The following is a 23498-nucleotide window of genomic DNA, read 5'->3' as shown; positions in this document are numbered from 1 at the left end:
GAGCTAATTGTAAATTCATAATCGCCATATATGGATTTGCAGTTTTGCACAAACCAAAACACGGAATGTGAGAGAAATTAAAGATGAGAAGATCTCGCTGTATCTCATTCATCCACACACATCATGTTCTGACTAAGCAACTGTATCTGTGGAGTGAAGTGAAAAGAAGCATCTCAAACAGGAAACACTCCTCACTCACTTGATGGCAAGAAGGGAAAAAAATACCAGGATGTGACTCCCATCCTGTCAGAGCAGTTGGATCTAAACATATACAGCAGGCTTTCATGGTGATAGGTTTTTCTTAAAGGTCCCATATTAAAAAAAACACGTTTTCTCTGGTCTCTACACCTATAAACTGGTCCTCCCTGAGCCTGTCAACTCCCAAGGAGGAAAACAAGCGACTCCTGCGTGGTCTCTGCAGCCCACTCACTGGTACAAGGGGCTCCTACAGGCTGTTCAGATTCAGCTCCTGTCGTACGTAACGAAAGGAGTCATTTGCATAGGCCGACCTCCTCTGCACGATGATAGGAGGCTACGGTCGGGTACGGTCCGTGTTAGCTTGTATGCGTGTGCTAACCACTTCACATCGGACTGCTTCAGTAACGAGGGTCAGTACAAAGCTGGTTTTGCCTCGACACTGACCCTCATAAAAGGATCTGTCCCAACCATACTGGACCCAGCAACTTCACCTGAGCCACATATCGAACCATAGCGATACATCCACGTAAACACTGGCGCATGCTGCCGCTAGCGTAAGCGGCATCGTCTCCGTCTCTCTCCAAGTAGGCGATGACAGACGGATCTCATTAGCATTTAAAGGCGCAGGCACAGAAACAGCCTGTTCTCAGCAGAGCTCATTTGAGCAACTTATAAACAGCTGAAATTCAGGACCACGGATGGGTTTGGGGCAATGCATATCCAGCACAGTGTTGTTGGAGCTCTGACAGCTGTGTGAAATTGATGGAAAACAGTATAATATGGGATCTTTAAAGGTTTGATGACAGTTTAAGAACTCACAGCACAGTGGCACTTTGTCTTTGTGTACTGAGCCAAAAAGTATTTTACAGTAGACCAGTATAGATGAGAGCACCCCACCCTCACCTTTGGAGACGGTCAACACGCTTTCAGAAACTATTTCTTAATTTCTGTATTCCCACAGGTCCAATTTATATTTGTACACAAATGAACAAAGCAAATGTTTTCATTAAGAATGTGACATTACATTCGGAACTACATTGAACTACAAGCATGTTATCTCCTCCATCATTTTCCATTTCTCCTTAAGGGAACAGCTGAGCCCCGGCCAATGTTTTGTAATCTTTCTCCTGTTGAACTGGAGAGAATCATCCGTCGCTCCAGGAGGGAGAAGAAGTGACACTGTGTTTGGCAAGCTGCTGTCACCTGTCAGCAATCTAATTAAAGGGAGAGTCCACAGTAAAACAAACATCCAGACATTATTTGGACAAAACTATGCAATTTGGATAGATCAACTGCAATGTGCCACGACCTATTGTGATCAGCCTAACTGAAAAGACAACTGATAGTCCTCTGTGGAAGTGGAAAGATATGTTTTTGTGTGTTTTGAGATGAACAAAATGTGTTTATCCTTGTGCAAACATCTTTGGTTTACATGTGCATACAGCTGCACACATTTTCTGTTTGCATGTGTACACTGTAAAGTCGTCATATACATAAACCCGGTTCATGCCTTGTGTGCTGGCTCCGTGTACATCCAGTTAGAAGGTGCTGTGGGGTCTGTACTCTGTCTTTGGAGTTGTGTCTGGGCTGTTGAGAGCAAAGCGGTGGCTAATGAATGACCTGTCAGAGGTAATGAGGTCCAGAGCTCTGGACGCCTCATGGACTCCCCCCCTCCCAGTGCTGCAGTAAATACTGTGTTCATACTTAATGTATGTGGAAAGACTGAACCGCAGCTGATAAGTATGTTCAGCTGATCAGTAATCTCTGACATTTATGGTCCTTGCTCTTTGCTCCTTGTGTTTTTAATATTGCCAGCACATGGACTATGCTCGACTGGCCCTGTTTCCTGTTTTACTGATTTCATAACAATCACAAGTCTTCCTCTTACCACGCAACACATTGCTGTCTTTGAACCCTTGAGTCACCTAGCTGTAAGTCTCCTTAACTGCACCTGCACCCTCCGCCCCGCCTCTCATCCTGTGTGCACCTGGAATGTAAATATGGGAAAGGTGTGGCTCTGTGAGTTGCTTTGGGGCTTCCTGATTTGCAATTCTGAGTGAGCAGAGCTTTCAGGAAGCTATAAATAACGTGTCATATTGTCAAATTCTTATTAGGGCAAACCTCCATTCTTTTGTTTGCTTGAGATCCGTCTCATATTTGTTTCAGATCAAGGGTACATTTTTATTCATGTAACACTCACTCTACACTATTATTCAAACTTGTGCACCTTGCCAACTCACTTCAACTTCATGTCATAATTCTTCTTACAGAAAAAGAGCAGAGAAGAGAGCTGTGGTGAAGGAAGTGGGGTGGAGATCCTAGAGAATAAGCCCTACACGGATGGACCGGGTGGGACGGGCCAGTACACGCATAAGGTTTACCATATAGGCATGCACATTCCGAGCTGGTTCCGCTCCATCTTGCCGAAAGCAGCACTGAGGGTTGAAGAGGAGTCCTGGAACGCCTACCCTTACACACGCACCAGGTGGGGTTTGCAGTAAGAACACCTCCACACCTCTTCAGAGCAGGAAGAGTGGGAGTTAAACTCTGCCAAGGCTGCACAAAACTCCAAACGTGTTATTTTAATAATAGAAGTGCTCTGTGCATGGGTGTCTAACTGGTGCAGCAGGTAGGTGTACACACATTTGAAGACAGAAAATCAGCCCAAAACTTTCTTATATTCAGTTTGATATATATTTAAAATACCATGAGTGTGGTGATGCCTGCCCTGAGATCTGATTTAGCTGCTGTCCCCCTGTAAAAGCCAAGAGAAAATAATCTTGAGAGCAAGTTGGCAGAATATAACTGTGCAGACCATTAGATCGGCATGCGGCCAGCAGCACTTACATGCTGTTAGATTTTGATGGGCCCCCATTCTCAGGGTGTCAGTGTGTTTGTCTGTGTGGGGCCTTACAGAGACGTGAAGGTGCTGAACAGAGATGTGCCCTTGACTATACTGTCAGGAAATTGATAGACTGCAAGGGCCTGTTGACACATCTATTCAACCAGTGACAGCTTTGCTTCAGATGCAACAGATGGGCATGGCTCACATGTTTCCTATCCTCAGCCATGAGAGGGTGTTGTCATTCGTAATTTTAAAAAAAAGTACTGATCTTGAGCCATCGAGTTGAGAAGTGAATCTGTTATTGAAGGCAGGTGTGAAATGCAATCTTGCCTTATTTTGACACCTGTGCCATTCTGTTTTACTTGATTTTGTTGCCTCTTCTCTTCTCGTCAGATACACCTGTCCCTTTGTGGAGAAGTTCTCCATTGACATCGAGACCTATTACAAACCCGACACAGGCAACCAAGCAGATGTCTTCAACATGTCTGCAGCAGAGAAGAGGCAGAGGACTATCGGTGAGAGAATTTGATCCTGAGCCATTAAGACAACATTAACTAGATGTTAAAATATGAATTGATGTGACATATAGCATGCTCCATATACATACGTTGTAGCTTTACTATAGAACCAACAAACCAAGTGATGCCATTTCTTTCCAAAGTTATTCAAGGACATGGGTTAGTAGTAGGTTTAGTCTAATGGTGTCTTTATATTGGTCCTCTTGTGTCTCAAACATAAGGACCAGGTGATGCCCACTTGTGGCTTATTGTGGTACTGCATGTGTCTTTTCTGTTTGGTAGCAAGCCCATTGACTATGCTCAGAAAGGAATGCTTTTAGGGCATGCTGTGACCCAGTTACAACATCGGTTGTAATAATCTTAATGAATGACTTCTTGTATGTGCATGTCAGCCTAAAAGATTTTCAAGCATTTGAACTCAAGTCTATACAAGTTCTACTATCACACCCACTTATGCACTATTATATTTTTGAATGACATTAAAGGCACATTATTCCTGTAATATATTGAAAATACTTGGCTCCATTAGTCATTCTTCTCTGAATTTGAACCGTCTTTGGCAGACCCAATTGACATAGTGACAGATCCCATCCTGCCTCATGAGTACAAAATAGAGGAGGACACACGGCTCTTCAAGTCAGACAAGACCCAGAGGGGTCCCCTGCAGGACGACTGGATAGAGGAGTACAACAACAATCCAGGGAAGACCCCAATCATGTGTGCCTACAAACTCTGCAAGGTGGAGTTTCGTTACTGGGGTATGCAGTCAAAGATTGAGCGCTTCATCCATGATGTTGGTGAGTGTGCAGATTTTACAGTCTTTTAATGTAGTAGTTTGTAGAAACAAAACCTGTAGAAACCTTATGCTTTTTGATTTTTCCCCCCCCTAGGACTGAGAAAGGTGATGGTGCGTGCCCACCGGCAGGCCTGGTGCTGGCAGGATGAGTGGTACGGTCTGACCATGGAGGACATCCGGCAACTGGAACTGGAAACCCAGCTGGCCCTGGCCACAAAGATGGCCCAGTTCAGTCAGGCAGATGAGGCCACAGAGGCCAACGGAGGAGCTGCATCTCCGGACAAAAGCCAGGAGGTTAAAGAGGCAATCAGCTCCATTGAAGCTGAGGACGTGGTCGTCAGCTCAGGAGTAGAGACTCTCCAGCCACGAGGTGTACTCACCAAGCAGTGGTCCACTTCATCCCGATCCTCCCGCTCATCCAAGAGAGGAGGTGAGGAGCACGCCATCTTCACCTACTCATCCTTCACCTCTGTGTATGACGGCATGTGTGAGAGCAACTGCACTGTCCTGAGCCATACTCCTTCCTTCACACATTATCACATCCGTATTTACACCTCATGAAGCCATATTTGTTCAGTTTGTCACCAGACTTGTTTCCACTTTAAAGGTTGAGATATACTAACAGCAAAGTCAAACTATTCCAAAGGTAAACACAGCCACTAGTGATATTTGAGACCTGTCCACACCGCCATTATGTCAATAATTCAACAAGGACAGACCTTAACCTTATGCAAAGTGAAAGTAACACTGCTTTTTCTGTTTGTATGATTTTTGTGTGAAATTTTCTATGTAGTAAAGTATGAGTATCAAACACGCTCCCTCCCTCTAAGCTTGAAATGCGGCTATTAAAAGTCACTGGTTAGCTTTTGCATAAAGAACTGCGGGTGATTGAATAAATATGTATTACTGCGCTCCCATGATGACAAAATTGCCTCAAACTCTGTAGCTCCACGGGTAGCACTGTAATGGCACAGTTCTTAATCAAGAATCAAACAAGAATTAATTGGGTCATCTCTACCAACAGACGGTAGAGATTGTTGAAAGATACAGCATTTTTGTTGTGTTTTGTGGTTCAGCTGTACACGGATGTATACACTGAAAGTTGCTCCCAAACCGAATGAATCAGTGTTTACTGAAGATGATTTTTTGAATTGGTGTTAATAAAATACACACCTCAGAAGCAGCCTTTTAATATGCAGACTCTCCCTTTCCGTTCATTGGAATTAACTTACTTAACTGTTTTTACTCACGCCTCCACTTTGGCGATCACCTCTCCTCACCCCTACGGCCCGTTGGATCTCGCCTGGGTTATTTTTAGCAGCGGTTTTTGACATCACAAAACCACATGTCTTAGCACACCCATCTCCAGTGTCACCCCTACCTCAAGGCAGCCCTCACTGCAGCCGCCACCTGGACCTCTGACTCTCATCCAGCGTACCTTGTCTCACCCCTGTAACTCTCCCCATGTGGTTCTCTCCTGAGCTATTTTTAGCAGCAGTGCTGACGTCACAGACCAGAGGAGGCTGACGCTCTTCCCACTGACCCTCCCCTCCACCACTGCTGTTTCCTCCTGTGCGCTGACAGCTACAGCTGTGCCCCCCTCTCACCAGCCTGCCCCTTAGAGCAACACCCCCTCTCTTCTCCACACTAATTATATATATGAGGCATAGACTAAAGACACGTGATAGACAAGGCCTGCTTTTAGTATTGCCTTTTTCCCCCGACTGGTATTTGGTAGTCGGGGTGCTTGTCGCTTGTTACATCGGGCCTCACTTTTCACGCACTCCCCCTGACCACAGAGCAGTCCATCTGTGGTGCACCGCAAAAACTGTTGCATGTTTACATAACACTGTATTTGTGTGTGTGTGTGTGTGCGTCTGAGCGGGGGAGATTTTGCAATGTTTCTTTGTCGTAGAGTGTGTGAGTGTGTTAAAAAGGGAAAGAGACAGGCTGAAACACATGTCCCAAAAATAACAGTGAATTCTTTTTTTTTTTTTTCACATGTGGTCTTTCAGTGAGCCCATCACGTCACAGCATCTCGGAGTGGAGGATGCAGAGCATAGCTCGCGACTCAGACGACAGCTCGGACGAGGAGTTCTTCGACGCTCATGGTAACTGCAGTCTTGATTTGTCATTGGAGTCGGTAGTTCGATCACCAGGGTTGTGTTTGTGTTCAGTTCTCCAAGAACCTGCTTGTTCTCCTCCCTCCTGACTCTGCATGCATCTCTTTAACCACAGATCAGTTCTTAAGCTTCCCAGATACCCAGCATGCTTTGGGGCTGCAGTTGAAATAGGTGGGTGTGGTACGACACCCGTGCTCTCTGGTGGATGAGAACGGCCGAGGACACGGTGTCTCATCCTGACGTCCAGTTCAGAAATCACTATCGTCTCTACCCATCAGTCCCCAACATCGTTTACATACACGCACAATACTTTAAAATTCATGATGCGTCCCAGCAATCAATGTGGTGACATTAGTTGTGATGAAAAAATGATCAAATAAAATTGTATTATATGGATACTGATTTAGCGGCACTCGTTAGTTTCCGCCTGATTCAAGTTCAATACATTTCTGCTGTTGTCATTGTGAGTAACTGGAATACAATCATTAGACTGAATAGTGTGTGACATCCGGTAATTTATTGTGTTGCAGTATTCATGTTTGTATAGATTAATTATGGCGTGTCTGGAGCCTAGAGTGACATGTGATCAAATAAATGGATTAAATGTATGACGGCACTGTCATAGATTAGTGTACATAACCCGCCTCAGTGAGGGTGAATACAGTAATTATTGATGTGCTGCTCCAGTGTCCATCTCAGTTTCTACTGTATGAGATTTAAAGATGTTCCTACACTGCAGAGACGACTTTATGAAGTAAGCAGTTATTTCATTATGGTGAATAAAGGAGGTTGGTGTGTCACAATGTAGATACAGTAGCTATAAGTGTGTGTGCTTTGATACCTGGATGAATCAAATGATAGTGTTATACATTACATTTAGAAACAGACTGACTTGGCTCAGATTGCTCATAAGATTTTTATCTTTAGTTTGTTCGTGGTCATGATACTCTTTTGACTGTTGTGTTCACCCATTTTTGTTTTTAGTACAAATGAATAAAAGAAAGCTTTAGGAGGAGAGCTGCTCATAGATGCCACATCCAATGTGTCTGGTACTGCTGTACTTCTTCTTTAAAACAGGAAAAACAAAACAAAAAAATCATAATTTAAATACACACACAACTTGCAAATGAAGCTTGCATAAAATATTATTTATTGAACAATGTAAAGCCTATGAAATAAACGGAACTCTTCACCTTCACACCAAATGTTTTAACCCAGTTTAAGACTCGATACATCTCTTATACATAAATTATTATAAAATATATAATATAAAGAAATTAAGCAACTATGGAAATAACTCAAAAAGTAACTTGATGTTCTGTTTACAGAACACTATCTCTTAAAACCTCATACAGTTAATAGCAGAGGTCTTATGGTGGGTTTTGTTATCTGACAAACTGGCTGCATCTTCCTGCTTGCAAAGCCAGTGGCTATGAAATAAAATTATTATTATTATAACAGTTGTGTCAACATTTAATTTTAGATTTAATTTTCAATTTGTTAACACAAACTAAATGAACAGGAGGAGTTGGTGCCCTGTTTGTTAGAAATGGGAAAGAGATGAGAACAGAATGATATCTGGTGATGGATAACAAAGTCTTTCCATATATTTATGAAAATTCAAACGATACATACTAGTTTAAACCTCTTCTCAGTAGATAATGTTATGTTAAACTACCCTACTTCTTAGCCACTGTCCTCCAGCACACAGTTACAAAGGATATACTTCAAACATGAAAATGCCCATTATAATATGTATTTGATAGCCACCGCAGCAATTGATTCATTACATTATGCTTTATATTAAGTTATAAATATCTATTTAATGGTTTATTTGACAATATCTTGGGGAAAAGCTTGAAAAGGTTCCTTTATTTGTATTTAACTGTCGATCATGATAAATTGGTCATACTGGTGTAATGACAGGTTTGTAAACTGACTGGCCTATATGCTTGAGATGATCAGGATTTATCTTGTGTCGCCCCTGCAGAGGATCTCTCAGACAACGAGGAGGTCCTCCAGAAGGAAATCACCAAGTGGAACTCAAATGACCTCATGGACAAGATTGAAGCTGCAGACACAGAGGAAACTCCTGGTATGATGAAGATCCACGGGCACTTCATCATGGAAAGTCACGCTGCCTCAGTGCTGGATTTTAAGAATGTGTGTGTTTGCAGGTGAGCTGTACAAGGAAATGACGGTGGATTATGAAAGGGCAACCAGTGAGGAAAGACTAGATGAGGTACGTGTGTTTGACGGTGAATGTGCATTCACAAAAACGCAACCACAACCAGTAGAATGCTGTCTTGAAATCAATATTCCTAAGGAATGATCCACAGAAAACGCACATCAGGACGCAAACGTTTTGGATTAACTTGATTTCATGATAATAAGCATCCTTATTTGCATCAGGTTTTAAAGGTTTGCAGGATAAGAGGAGGGCTGTTTGTCCCTGAGCCTTTCTGTGCTCTTGTGTTCAGATGCGTGGCTCTGTTAGAGGCCAAAGCGGTAGTTCTCCCATTCCCATCATCACGGTAACGAGGCACCAGTCAGTAAGTAGACATTTTGGCCCTAGAGCACTACTACAGTAGCTCCACAGAGACCCCCCCGACCCTCCTAAACAAACCCAGTATGTCCTGCCCCTGCCCTTTTTGTCCCGGCAGAAGCCAAAACCCAAATCTGTACTCCTCAACCTCAGCCCCCTCTGTTCAACCTCTGTGCCCTTGCAGCTGTGGCTTTGAGTGTCCATGAAATGCTTCTTTAAAATGTTTCGAATCAAAAGACAAAATTGCACATTATATGGTTGTATTTAATGTGACTTTGTCCTCGGGAAGCATTGTCATTGTTTGCTGTAAGTTGAACAGTTTTCCAAGTGGATTGTAGGTTGGCTCTGTTCTGTTCCCCTTCATGGTTCTCCACCCTTCTCTGGTTGTGAAAAGACTTGTTTGTTGTCGTGCGGTCCATGCGACTCACAGATGTGACAAAATGCTAATTGTTTGCTGCACAATAGCTAAGGCATTATTGTTTATCTGTGATGTTTCGCACTCTGTAAGCATGTTGTCTTTGATCATGCTGACGAAAAGTGTCATCTACTCAACATTCTCGGAGAGCTTGTCCTCATCGTCTCCATCCATTACCTTTTTCTTGTTCAATTTCTTGTTCCCAGGAGAGCTCGTCGCAGCAGTGCCTGCAGCCTTCCAAGATCCATGTGCTGATCTTGGTTCTGCACGGAGGGAACATCCTGGATACAGGCGGAGGGGACCAGAACAGCAAGCAGGCCGACGTCAACACGATCGGCGCAGCTTTCGACACGGTCATGCGTGTTCACTACCCCGCGGCGCTGGGACGCATCGCCATCCGCTTGGTGCCCTGCCCTGCCATCTGTGCCGAGGCTTTCTCCCTCGTGTCCAAGTAAGAGAGCACACATGCGCATGTTTTTTTTCTGCAGGCTGCAAGAATCGTGGGTAATGATCGACGGTTTCTGTTTATCGACTGTGATTGATTTTGATGGAAAAGACCCAGGTGCAGCTCGAGACCATCACCTCTCCTCCTCCTCCTGTGTTTGTTTCTTCACTCTGTGAACGGCCTTGATCTTAAAAATATGTTCACAATATGATTTTGTTCTTTTGCGGCAGCCTGAGCCCATACAGCTATGACGAGGGTTGTCTGTCCAGCAGCCAGGACCACATCCCCCTGGCAGCTCTCCCCCTCCTGGCAACCTCTGCTCCACAGTACCAGGAGGCCATGGCCACCGTCATCGTCAGAGCCAACCAGGTGTACACGGACTTCATTAAGTCTCTGGATGGGGCAACATTCTCAGGCCAGGTCAGTTACTGAGAAATCGGCGATTTGTAAAAATGTGTGTGTTTTTGTTACTCTCAAATACGTATAAACATAATCACAGCTGACCCTTTTGTATGAATGGTTACCTTTAATATCTAAATATTAATACATCTTGTTCTTTAATTTTTCTCCACTCTCCCTTTACTGACCTCTTTAGGTATGCCTCATTGGGGACTGTGTGGGAGGAATCTTGGGATTTGATGCATTATGTAGTAGCAACCAGACAGTCAATGAAAGCCAGAACAGCAGTCGCAGAGGCAGTGTCGTCAGTGTCCAGGTAAGAGGGGTAGTAGTGGATGCATATGTCAAAAATATGTTTTAACTCATCATCAAAGAACCTACAAATGGTTACTACTTTTTAGACCTCTGACATTGTAAAAATTCAATAAGACGTTCCCTTTGTTTGTACGATGAAAACCTTTTTTTTCCTCCATCATATAAGATATACAGACTGTGCTATGTGTTCCTGAATCACCCCCACAGGACCAGGACCTCCTCTCTCCTGGCATCATTGTCAACAGCGGGCATGGGTCAGCCTCTCCGACTCTGGAGGGCAGCCGCCATCTCAGTCGCAGTAACATCGACATCCCTCGGGCCGGCGCAGGTGACGACGCCAAGCGTCAACTGCCACGCAAGAGAAGTGACTCATCAACCTACGAAGTGGACACAATAAAGCAACACCAGGCCTTCCTGACCAGGTGTGTTGAGTGGGAGATAATCTCAGTCTCACCGCTTGTTTTTATGTGCTGTCATCGTGTGATTTATTTTTAGTCCGACTCACAGTGATGACTTTGTGCTGCCCTTCCAGCTTACACTCCAGCGTTCTGCGGAATGACGCGGTGTCGCGCAGGTCGAGCAGCAGCACGATGTTGGACGGGAGCTCCCTGGGGAAGTTTGACTTTGAGGTGTCTGACTTTTTCCTGTTTGGCTCTCCACTGGGCTTGGTACTCGCCCTGAGAAAGACTGTCATTCCTATGCTGGATGGTAAGCAGATGTTATGATTTAATCAATGACTGCATACACTGCTGTGACATATTATGCCAGAGTAAAAAATAATTCTGTCTACGAAGGTGATAAATGTGCTTTACCTCAGGTGAATAATAGGACATCTGTTTGTCATTACCAATATTTTAAAGCTAATCGAATATCTTCTTATATAGACATATAAAGAAAGTTGGAGGGAAGGGAGCCACAGATCCTTCCCCCTCTCCTCTCATGTTTTTGGTTTCTCCCCCTAGTGGCCCAGCTGCGTCCTGCCTGTCAGCAGGTCTATAACCTGTTCCACCCGGCCGACCCCTCAGCATCCCGCCTGGAGCCTCTACTGGAGAGGAAATTTCACCTCTTGCCTCCCTTCAACGTACCCCGTTACCAACGCTTTCCCCTGGGAGATGGAAACTCTGCTCTGCTGGGTGAGCTCACTGCACCAATGATGTAGAAATGCCTCAGTGAAATGAATGACTAAAATAGTAAATATCCTGTTGTGAAAGCACAGAATTTAAAGTTTATTTAAGTAGGTCTGTCTGCAGATAAAAATGCAAAATCCTCTTCATGAAATGGCTGTGTAATTTCTCCTTTAAACTTACGAGCTGACAGATTTTCCCGTTTGACAGGGATGCTTGTCATAGATAAAAAACAATGAGTTCCATCTCTCTCACACACACACACACACACACACACACACACACACACACACACACACACACACACACACACAGTAAACATGTCTCAAAGCAAAATTAAACATTTTCTTTGTGCTTCAACTTCTTTTGCGAAGCAGTTTATTTCTGTAAATGTGCTGGTGGTTTCTGTTTGGACGCACATTATAGTGGAGTAATGGACAATGGAGTATTTCTGGAGTTAAAATACATAACTTCTATCTTTGAGCCAGGGTTTATTAAAGAGCCATATAATGGTTAATGAGCTGTGAAAGCATGACAATGTTTCTGAAGGACTTTGAAGGACTTTGTTGTCGTCAGAGAAGTTTCATCAAATGAACTGTTGCTGATTATCCTACGGTCTGCATTGTATAACTCTTTTGTTTTTAGTGCAGATTAAGTTTTAAAGACAACTTCAAGATAATTTTTGTAGTTTGTGCAAACAGTTTTATGACGAGCAATCTTCGAGTAATGATATATGAGGGTATATGGCTGACTAGCAGTTGCAATTCAAAAGAAAATGGGCTCAAACAAGGGCTCGCCTCTGCTTTCTTGTCTCATGTATAGTTGTTCTTGCTTCATATGTTTTTGTGTCTTCCTTGTCTTCTTTCCCTCTTCCTCTCTTGACCTCCTGTCCCCATACCCGCGTACATGGCTCGTAAAACATCCCCCTGACCTCTGTCCCTTCTGCCCCTCCACCTCCCTCTGTAGTGGAGACAGTCCAGAGCAACGCTCAGCTGCTACTTGACAGCGGGCCTCCCCTGTCCCTTCGCTGTCAGGAGACCATCAGTGAGACCTGCATCCCTGTGCCTGTGCTAAACTGGCAGGAGGGCTCCCTCAAAGCCACACCCACCACTATGGAGTGTGTGTAGCCTCTCCCATTCACCTGCATCTGTACTTACCCCCCATTCACCATGTCTCTTTTGTTCGTTTGTTCCCACCTTCTTGCTTTCACGTCCACGATGCTCAGATTTATACCCATCGTGTCCTTTCTGAGTATTCCCATCGCTGTTGTTTCAAGAGTCAAGAGTCATGTTTCTGATAAATCGGATACACTGATACACCATTATATATACCTTCACTTGTAGCATCTGATCTTTTATCTAAATTACTTGTTTAATACACTAGTTGAATTCTTAGCCTCTCAAGAATTTGTAGTTAAACAATAATACAAAATTGTGACAACTTCTCATGGAAATACTTTGGAAAATCTGCAAAGCATCTCATGTGGTGTTACGTTTAGTTGTTGTCGTCACAGATTCATGTCACGTTTGAAGTTTGCAAGCATTTGTGTTTGTGCTGTGGTTTTTAGGTCACACAGGTGTGTCTGTGTCACTTCTTTAAAATCAGTTTATCGATGTCGACGGAGGGTTTTTATCCCATCATCTGAATTTCCGAGCCATTGTGATGTGAAGATTGTGGTGAAGTTGTGTTTGAATAGCACACTGTACTTGTAGCTCTGTACCTCCTATATATACTATACGGTTCCTGAAGTATCTTCTTGTGATGATGGTCAGAGGTCATCTGATGTATAACATCTCCAGCACTAATTCATTATGTCTACAGAGGCAAAATAATTCCACATGATATCACCTGACTATTAGATAAAAAGCATCTTTACAAGTTGACTAACACGTGGATGTGACTGTAACACATTTGTGATTTTAAGTGTTTCGTGTACTCATGCGCCCTCGTTTCCAATGGTCGGTATCAGAAATGTGACCTTGGCCACCATGTTCTGGATTCCCATTTCCTCTGAAACCATGGTGCCTGTCGTCACATTTCTCTGCCGCCACCCTGACATCCCCCCTCCCCATCACTGTGAGTTCCCCTTACCTGTGTCTCTGTCTAATGGGATCTCCTTGTTTCGGCTCAATAGCGGATGTTGTTCAGTCTCATGGTGGTGTCTTCATGGACAGTTCGTACCCCTCATCCCCTGTAACGGGCCCCTTCTCCCGGGGCCAGCGGAGAGCCAGTGAGGTCAGCATTGCCAGCCAGGTCTCAGGAATGGCAGACAGTTACACTGCCACCAACATAGCCAACAGTAAGTGTTCTCAATACCAACAAGCCTCTCTCTCTCTCTCTCTCTCTCTTCCACTCACACAAACACTGGTCTAGTTATTCTTCTTCTTATCTTTCTTTCAGTCTAAATCTTCTCTGTATTTCTGTCCTTTAGCTCTCTCTCTCTCTCTCTCTCTCTCTCTCTCTCTCTCCCTCTCCCTCTCTCTCTCTCCCCCCGTTACTCTGACTCTACACACACCCTGCACTCCAGCTGGAGGAGTCTTGTCAGCCAGATAGCTCCTTTTTCTCTACTTCTGCTTAGCAGAGAGTTGTCTCCACGTTGTAAAAAATTGAAACTCCCAGTATGAGCAAGCAAAGTCCTGGAGCCAAGAGCAAGTCGCGCCACTTTTCACTGTCTGTCCTTCTCTTATCCACTGTCTAAATGTAAATGCAATGAATGAGTGCTACATTTATCTAATGTTGCGGTGCATGTGGACACCTGCCTCCAGCCATTCCTGCATTGTCCAATCCCTGGTACACTGTTTGCAGACGACCAGTGTTCTGTTTCTGTTTTATGTGAGATTGTCCTCTACAGTCCCCCTGTTTATTTGTACCTCACATTATTGTTAACTCTGTTGTTTTTACTAATTATAACCCATTTTTGTTCGTGCAATAGCAGAAAAATAGAAGACGTTCAACGGGATCATCATGTCCGACTGCCTTAACTGTTCCTGTACTAACAGTTATTTTTCAGCTTTGACAGCTTACTGAAACCAGTTGCCTCCCAACATAAAACTGTTTGAATACACTTACATTCATCCATTTTACATGCAATTTTTTTTTTCTCTTTGTTTTCTCCCCGTAGCCAAATCATGCCAAATAAACCAATCCAAAAGGTTCAGCTTTTTGTCCCAAATCGCCCTTTCCTCTCAAATCAAATTCTTCCCGAAAACTCCACCAAAGTCCCGTAAGAAAGCAGAGGCCGACCTGGCAGACGGATCTCCTGATGCAGATCTTGCAGATGGTGAAGCAGAGGCTAGTGAAGGTCTAAGTCCCACTGGCGAGTACGACAACTGCCTTTCACCCGGGCTGTACTGTGCTATATCTGATCTGGTCTCACTGGACTCCCAAGCTGAAGTGGACCAAGGTATTTTTCTAAGGGAGGGGACGTCTGAAATCAACACGAGGCTACAGTTTTCCTCTGTGCACTGTTCTATACTGTGTCAAAATCCAACAACTCAGCGCTGCTCTGAGGGAAAGCCTCTTTTTTTCTCCCCTTTACTTGGATTTAAGGCAATCACTTCTATTGGTGGGCAATAATGTATAAATCCAGACATTTCACCTTTTTTCATGTCCATACTAACATGAATAACCGTCTTCAGTTGCCTATATTTGTCAATTCTAACCATCTTTTTCCTCCGGCTGCTGCACTTGATTTTTGTGTTAATCATGAACTAAAGATTTCTCTCTTTTAGCTGAAGAGCTGCTGGTGTTAATTGGGGTGAAAGATTGAAATCATCTTTTTGCTTCAGCTTTGGGGGTGTTGCACCTTTTTTGCACGTCGCACTCTTACAGTTTCACTTTACGTTATCTGCTCCCTATTCACTTCAATCCGTCACAGTCGCAGCACGTTGGTGGGGCACAAAGCGGCTGGACTTTGCCCTGTACTGCCCCGACGCCCTGACCGCTTTCCCCACCGTGGCTTTACCGCACCTCTTCCATGCATCGTACTGGGAATCCACTGACGTTGTCTCTTTTCTCCTGAGGCAGGTGAGTCAACATTAGAATACTGCCACACTTAAGGGCCTGTTAATAAGTGACCTGTTAGTCCTCTTCAGAGATACTTGGGATGAGTCATTGCATTGTGTCCTGTAGGTCATGAGGCATGAAAACTCAAGCATCCTGGAGCTTGATGGGAAAGAAGTAACTGAATTCACCCCGTCCAAACCTCGAGAGAAATGGCTTCGCAAGAGGACTCATGTGAAGATCAGGGTGGGCATCAGATCTAAGAACATCAGTGTCAGTGTGCCTGACAAAATTCTCTCATTCATCAATTCTCAACAAATCAATAAAAACGTGTGTTTTGTTTTTGTTAAATCTTTCACCCCCTGACAGAACGTGACTGCTAACCACCGTGTGAATGACGCCGTGTTCACAGAAGACTCCCAGCAGGTGGTGACAGGTCGCTTTATGTACGGCCCTCTGGACATGGTCACTCTAGCCGGGGAGAAGGTGATCTCTCCTTTTGCAACAGCACACGTGGACTGGTGTCCGTAATGCCTGTGTAGTTTGTGCTCATGGTTTCGTAATCGTGTACAGGTTGACCTCCACATCATGACCCAGCCTCCATCTGGGGAATGGGTGTACTTCAACACAGAAGTGACCAACAGTAGCGGCCGTGTGTCTTTTCTCCTCCCAGAGGACAAGCGTCTGGGCGTCGGTGTTTACCCGGTCAAAATGGTTGTGAGGTGAGATCAGATTGACCTTTGCAGGAAGCCATTTTCACAGCAGACATTTTGAAAAGCACAGGTGCTAATAGCAATAACAAAGTTTTATGACTAGTATACTACATACTAATACTATATAAGTGTACAGTACAATACTTTTTACTATTTTTTCCCCGTCTGGGTTTGAAGATGTTACTTGTGCTCATCGTGTGTATATATGTTGAACTGATGTTAAAAGACATGTCTTAGGTAACTAAATTATTCTTTTTTTTTTTTATTAAGAAGCCCAGCTTGTATTTGACGTCAGTGTGTTGTGTTTCAGTGTGCTCAAGGGAAATGTGGTTCTTTTCATTGCTTAGGGGCGACCACACATTCGCAGACAGCTACTTGACAGTTATTCCACGGAGCACAGAGTTTGTGGTGTTCAGCATTGATGGTTCATTTGCTGCCAGTGTGTCGATCATGGGCAGCGATCCCAAAGTGCGGGCAGGAGCCGTGGATGTCGTCAGGTAAACCAGCTGTGCTTCTCGTTCTGTTTTATTGAGTTTGAAGCGAGATTCTCTTTCAGACTGAAGTGCATGTAGCATTGTTATTTATCTTCCTGTATAATCCTTTTATAATTCTGTTCTCCTGTTCCTCCTCATTGCAGGCACTGGCAGGATTTAGGCTATTTGATCATCTACGTGACAGGACGACCAGACATGCAGAAGCAGCGGGTAGTGGCTTGGTTATCTCAGCACAACTTCCCTCATGGCATCGTCTCCTTCTGTGACGGCCTGGTCCACGACCCTCTCAGACACAAGGCCAACTTCCTCAAGTCCCTGACAGAGGTCAGACTGGGGTGATTGAGGGGGGTTTTATCTGCAGTTTTAAAGTTACTTTGGTCGTATTTTGTGAATCAGGAATGTATACTTTAGAGGTGAATACAAACGACAATGCTGACATGGTGTTACTATTAGAGAAATATTAATTTAATCACTACTTATTACAGGTTCAGATGAAGATTTTCGCTGGCTACGGATCAACCAAAGACATCTCGGTCTACACCTCCATTGGCCTCCCTCCCTCCCAAATATACATTGTCGGTAGACCCTCCAAGAAGATGCAGCATCAGTGCCAGGTACATTTTTTATGTTTTTTTTTGCATAACATGGGGAATTGATCTTGCTTTTCAGATGAATATTCAATTTATTTATTTCAAGGATACTAAAGTAGATACCCAAACCGTGATGAATACGATTCAACATTTGGTCCTGGTCAGGTCTAATACTGCCACTCTAACAACCAATGTCTCAGATTCTTCACAGTTGACAGTATATCTCCTCTCAGTTCATCACAGAGGGATATGCGGCTCATTTGTCCCAGCTGGAGTACAGCCACCGTTCCCGGCCAGCCAAGTCCAGCAGTGCACGCATGGTCCTGCGTAAAGGCAGCTTCGGCTTGGGCGCCAACAGCGACTTCCTTCGGAAAAGGAACCACCTGCTCCGCACCATCTCCTCCCAACCGGCCCCCAGCTCCCCGACAGGCAGCATGCACAACAGACCGGAACGCACACAGAGCCAATCAGACGGCGAGCGGCTGGAGCGGGAGCGGCTGGAGTGCGCTCCCGGCTACAGCCAGGGAGCGGCGCAGCGCAGCATGAGCATCACAGCCAGCTGCTGGGGCCGCAGCAGCAGCACCAAGCTGGAACCAGGCATTCTCAGCCCAAAATGAGATGAGAGACTTAAAAATGCAGTGCTGAGGAAGAGACCCATGACAAAGTTAATGTAAAGAGCAAAAAAATCGGTTGGCTTGCACCAGATGGGTTAATACCACAACGAAAACAATAGGTGCTACAAACCACTCTTTATAAAATAATGCCAGTCGTATTCAACACAGATATTTATGAATAGTAGCTATGGCTATATTTATTATACAACACACACACACTCAACAGGCATTTCAAGGAGCATCACACAAATAGACATAGCTTATATTGTCGGGATCCAGACTGTTTCTACTGTTTAGTAAATATTTATCAGTCTTGAATACCAGGCCAGTTTTCTTCCTACGGCAGGCTTTTAGATTGGAGATGGTTACACACACAAGCACCCCAAACAAAGTGGTTACAGACAGCCTGTATCAGGTCCAAGGTGTGATGCTGCACTGTAACTGACTCCTGCCACTGCAAGCACAGCAATTACTATAGGAATTATCCTTGTGCATAATAGTTTTAACGTTTTTTTTATGTGATATTCAGATATGTTCACGTCTGGGAGCAGAGCTGAGAATCAGGTAAAACTGGATTGAATGTGTTTTTCAGCGTGACCAAACAGACAGATTTTTTTAGGAAAAGCATCATCCTTTATCAGGATTAAAAAAAATGTTTTTTTCTATGAACTAACATTTGTGATTTGATCTACTATTCTTTTCATACATAACTAAATATGTCTAAGTAATGTTTCACCGAACCACACGGTTCAGTTTTGTTTGTTTTCCAGCCGTCTCTCAGACCAAAGAACCATCCAAATATCACATGAGGCAAACTGCGAAATTACCCTTTAACGATGGTTGCAGCTGAAACTGTTCCTGTGATTTCATAGCATCTCACCACATCTCGCCATACTGCGCTGCTGAACCTTCCTGAATCTGTAACGTATGACTTATGCTCTAGGAAAAGTCCTACTGATGTACAGTTAATGTGCCAAAGTAAACAGTGTAGAATGATATGCTGTACATGAACAGAGAGGGAATGACTAAGATCACCTGTGTAAAAATGGAATAGGTTGTGTAAGTATGTAGGTGAATGGCTTAACGAGGCTTGTATATAATTGTTATATTACAGTGCAGATCTGGTATCTGGTTCACTGAAGACCAGTTTTAAGTGTCTTCGTTACTCTTGGGGTAAACACCACCTCATTCAGGATACACTTTATTGATTGATGATGATAATTATTGTTATTTAAGATTATAGCTCTTTTAAATGTATTGATTTTGTGAACAAAGTGTGTTTTAAGATTACTTTAGCTATCTTTTTTTCCCCTTCAAACTTCAGTTGCAGCAGCCAAAACTCAAAGAGGTCTTTGCCTGGCACAGTATTGTATTTTTATTCTGTTATCTCGCAGATCACCAGAATTGTATCGACAGAACTGCTATTTTGTGTCATATATTGTATGTTTATTATCTATTTTGGAAATTTGGTTCATGGCTTCTCTCCGGTGATCCCTACGCTGTAAATGAGGCGTTGAATGTGCTCATAGATAATCCTCCTTAGGTTAAGGTCTCCTTTCTCTGTTCTGCTGCGCCTTTTTAGAAGGAAGAAAAATCTGCAAATTGTAAATGCTGTACAAAATTCTGTCAGAAGTCGGAACACAGAGCTCAGACTTATTTTATGCTGTTCGCCATTTATTTCTGAGTACAGATGTATGATTTATTCATTCAAAGTATCTTTATTCGTCCCTCTAATAGGCACGTAGAGAGCAAACGGCAATGGACCAATATGGGCTCAAATGAAAGGGAAACGTGCAATATTACTCAACCGCACCACAAGACCAAACAGACTGTGTTGAGGAAATGTCACAGTGCATTGACAATCAGTTCAACAGGCACATGTTCTACAGTCATCAACTTGCAGAGGGAGTGTGACTACAGCGTAGCACTAAAAAAACATTAAAAACATAGACAGAAGGTGGATTTCTCAACTTAAAGGGCCATTGACCTGATAACGGTGTGAAATATTACAGAATATTACATTTGGTGTGGACAGTTTTTACTTTGTTTTTGAGGTCTAGATGTAATCACTTACATTTTAAAACTGAAACTCAACATTCAGTTGTCAGATTATTAGGTACACCAATCTGAAAGTAATGCACTCCTGCAACAAATCCTGCCTTCGTGAAGGTTGTAGTGTTTTAACTGTCATGGTGGTAACATAGTTTGTAATGCTTTTGAATTTTATTGTTTTATACTTATAGGTGTTTCTAATCATTTGTCCACCCCTTTTATATCAACGAGAGGCGACTTAATGCTAGATAACGGAGTGTAAATACCAATACGTAGGTACCTATAACTTCCTTAATCAGGGTTTGTCGTTTTGAAGTAATTACAGAATGTACTACAGTCCCTCTGCATTTTGACCATTTCAAAGATCCGGCTTGAAGCCATATATAAATCTGTTTCAAAGGCTGCTGATTAAAGGATGGCTGTTTGTACATTGATAGTTATTAGGAAAAACATAAAAGGCAATGCTGTAAAACATGCACTCATCTAAAGTTGGCAACTACTGAACAATATGTCCTTCCTCAGAGATTTGCCTGGGTATTAAAATCCAGAGAATGTAAAGATGAAGCGGTGCGGTTACCTTTGTTTGGATACCTCTGGCAGACAGTCGCTTCGATTCTGCTACTGACACACACTTTACCAGAGGCCTTACATTTCCCTTTTTCTGCCTTACATTGACCGTTGTGTTGCGAGGGCCGAGAATGAAAGCTGCTCACTCCCGAATTGACTTCATGGAATCAACGATAAGACTGTTTACTTTGTGGAAATAGAAAAAAAGGCCATATTTTCTTAAAAGGCTTGTTTTCACTTTAAAGGAAATGTACAAAAGAGAAATCTATTTGACACACTTCACCAACATTAGGCAAGCCGTCACCGTCTCAAGCTCTGTCCCCCCAGTTTAATGCAATGCCACCGCTGTTAAATCAACAGTTAGCATTCATAGGCTGTATATAATTATATGCAACATACCTTGGTAAATATTTTCATTGTACAGGGTGTGTACCTTGTAGGTTTTGGATAACTTAATTCTATCCATTCCCTTGTGTTTTTATGTACAGTGTATAAAGAACGTATAAAGAACAACCAAGTCATTTTGGCCTTTTTTCTCACTGAAAATTGCAATGTTGTTGTGAAGAATAATACGTTTCAGCCCGATGACGAGGACGATCTCTTCCGAGAGCAGGGATTATTCAAATATAGGAGAAATGTACTGCAGTTAACACAAACTTTATTGTTCTGGAATCAGTTCATTCAAATTTGTTCAAGAGACACAAAATGTGAGACGTGAAGGTGAGTAGACATCTACGAGTGTGTGTGTGTATGTAGCCCAAGAGTCAGAGTGAAGCAAGATGCTGATCACCGCTTCACAATGCCTTCTGCCCAATTACTGTGAATCGATTTCAACTGAATTGAATGGATTTTTTGCAGTCACACGTCATCCAAGTAGTCTAAGCGTAGACCTCATTCGACCCCAAACATTAGTCGCCTCACAAAATCCAGCATAGATTTAATAAGGCAAATCATTAGGAGAAATAGTCTTTTACCTGGTTTAAATTCAGTGTAAATCACGAGTACATGACCCCATAGTTTTGTACCTTCAATAATCAAATTAAATCACAGGTCAACCCTTTGAAATGATAGATTCTTCAGCGTATTGAGGCTGCACTCCTGGAGGGGATCAGGGCATCTTCTACCTGTTGACTCCCAGTTTCTTCTGGAAGGCATTCCCATCTCCCTTGGTAGCTTGCTATAGAATGAGTGGAAGTTAACTGTTAGACACAAGGCAAGTCCATGTTTATTTCACACAAGTTAATAGTTGAAAATGACTCTTGTACCTTATTGATTTCTTTATGTTTATCTCGGCTGACCATCTCCTCAATGATCTCCCCTTCTCCTCTCACCAGTCTGGAAGAAGAAAATCGTTACAGGAACATTTCATTACATGACATTTTGATTATGGTGTTAAACTTTGGGTTCAGCTGGGATGGAAGTGTTTGATTATGCTGTGTATGTGAACAGGCGGACGGCTCGTTTACTCTCACGGTGGATTACAACCTTGTGGAATGAACCCTGGTTTACCTGGTGCGTCCCGTTTCGGGGTCCACCACCCTGCGTATCACACTCTGTCTGGCCTCGTACTCCTCTTTGGTGAGGGGCCTCTTAGTGGCGAGTCGGGCCTTCTGCTCATCCGTCATCACTGCAGGGGAAAAACACAGATACCGCCCTAAATGTTATATTCCTTGATATTATGATGGTAACTGTGAGACAAAATACATGTCTGGAGATTTAGCCACACTATTTATGCTTTAAATCATGAGGTATTGCTTGATTATCCCATCAGATGGAGAACAAATACCAAAGTGTGTGTGTGTGTGTGTGTGTTTATATATCTGACCAGGTCCGAGCTCCAATGCCCCCTCGTCACTCTGCCACACCTCCAAGTAAGATGGAGGCTTCTCTACTGGGAGACTAGGCGGCGGCGGCAGCAGCACCAGCTCCGCTTTCTTCTTCTCCTCCTTCTTCCTCAGCTTCTCCTTCTTCTTCAACTCCTTCTTCAGCTCCTTCTTCTTCTTTTTCTTCAGCTTCGCCTTGTGCTTCTTGGTCTTCTTCTTCTTGTCTTTACTTTTCCTCCTCTTCGTCTTTTCGTCACTCGACGAGGACGAAGACGACGAAGAAGAAGACGTGGACGACGAAGACGAGGAGCTTCTTCGTGGCTTCTTTTTTTGTGTTTTCACGTCTGAGGGGAAACAGAAGAAGAAGAAGTTCAGCAGAGTTATTTGATATTTTCGCTGCTGTAAAAGCTTCCTAGATGATTTACTTTCAAGTCCCAACCTCGACTTTTGTGCGATGTTTTCTTTGACGATCTGCTTCGACTCCTGCTGCCAGACGAGGAAGACGACGACGTTGAGGATGAAGAAGAGGAGGAGGACCGTCTCCGCTTCTTCTTCTTCTTCTCTTGTTTCTTCTCTCTGCCGGCTCTGTTGGGTGATCCGCTACGATCCATCACTGAGACAACGTAGGCAACTTAAAGCCCGGTTGAAGAGCATTCAAAAGTCCAAACTGTACTACAGCAGCCGGGGAAGTCTGCTGCTTAGTGTACGGAAACGTGCGCGTCTACAATTGTCTTCCGTCAGCGTCTAGACCTGCATCACTAAGGTTCCTAGTTCCTACTTTAGCTTACCCTACATATAAAAATGGTTTCAATATGCTCAGTTCTTGGTAAACACTAAGAAATACATTTTTAATCAAGGGGGGAAATAAGTACTTAAAACAGATGTTACAATTTCGTCAATGTTACAGGTTATCAATCTTT

At 43.5% G+C, this 23498-nt stretch overlaps 2 protein-coding genes across 5 annotated transcripts in view; one reads left to right on the top strand and one right to left on the bottom strand.

Moving 5' to 3' along the window:
- The window catches only part of LOC311023333 (membrane-associated phosphatidylinositol transfer protein 2-like), a 38935-nt gene extending 17667 nt beyond the window's left edge, over window positions 1-21268 (top strand). The window contains exons 3-26 of one of the 4 annotated variants that reach the window (XM_084025091.1): window positions 2469-2683; window positions 3437-3558; window positions 4125-4358; window positions 4452-4787; window positions 6373-6468; window positions 8471-8575; window positions 8658-8722; window positions 9647-9891; window positions 10116-10305; window positions 10481-10600; window positions 10807-11021; window positions 11132-11307; window positions 11562-11732; window positions 12690-12842; window positions 13858-14022; window positions 14845-15126; window positions 15601-15749; window positions 15855-15971; window positions 16095-16211; window positions 16299-16447; window positions 16786-16935; window positions 17076-17256; window positions 17418-17546; window positions 17756-21268. In XM_084025091.1, the coding sequence (XP_083881217.1) occupies window positions 2469-2683; window positions 3437-3558; window positions 4125-4358; window positions 4452-4787; window positions 6373-6468; window positions 8471-8575; window positions 8658-8722; window positions 9647-9891; window positions 10116-10305; window positions 10481-10600; window positions 10807-11021; window positions 11132-11307; window positions 11562-11732; window positions 12690-12842; window positions 13858-14022; window positions 14845-15126; window positions 15601-15749; window positions 15855-15971; window positions 16095-16211; window positions 16299-16447; window positions 16786-16935; window positions 17076-17256; window positions 17418-17546; window positions 17756-18139 (4266 nt within the window). In that variant the 3' untranslated portion in view covers window positions 18140-21268. The remainder of the gene's footprint in view (window positions 1-2468; window positions 2684-3436; window positions 3559-4124; window positions 4359-4451; window positions 4788-6372; window positions 6469-8470; window positions 8576-8657; window positions 8723-9646; window positions 9892-10115; window positions 10306-10480; window positions 10601-10806; window positions 11022-11131; window positions 11308-11561; window positions 11733-12689; window positions 12843-13857; window positions 14023-14844; window positions 15127-15600; window positions 15750-15854; window positions 15972-16094; window positions 16212-16298; window positions 16448-16785; window positions 16936-17075; window positions 17257-17417; window positions 17547-17755) is intronic. The other 3 variants (XM_084025092.1, XM_084025093.1, XM_084025094.1) reach the window with 3 other exon arrangements.
- On the bottom strand, window positions 18721-23312 carry arl6ip4 (ADP-ribosylation factor-like 6 interacting protein 4). The gene is made up of 5 exons (XM_084025101.1): window positions 23018-23312; window positions 22581-22922; window positions 22265-22382; window positions 22021-22090; window positions 18721-21932 (listed from the first exon to the last, which is right to left on the bottom strand). Exons 1-5 carry the CDS (start codon window positions 23187-23189, stop codon window positions 21876-21878), a joined length of 759 nt encoding a protein of 252 aa, XP_083881227.1. The 5' UTR covers window positions 23190-23312; the 3' UTR covers window positions 18721-21875.
- Window positions 23313-23498: the final 186 nt, after the last annotated feature.

The sequence above is a fragment of the Eutrigla gurnardus genome, assembly GCF_963514095.1.
Source record: "Eutrigla gurnardus genome assembly, chromosome: 13".
NCBI classification, from domain to species: domain Eukaryota; kingdom Metazoa; phylum Chordata; class Actinopteri; order Perciformes; family Triglidae; genus Eutrigla; species Eutrigla gurnardus.
This window is presented reverse-complemented; position numbering and strand designations above follow the sequence as displayed.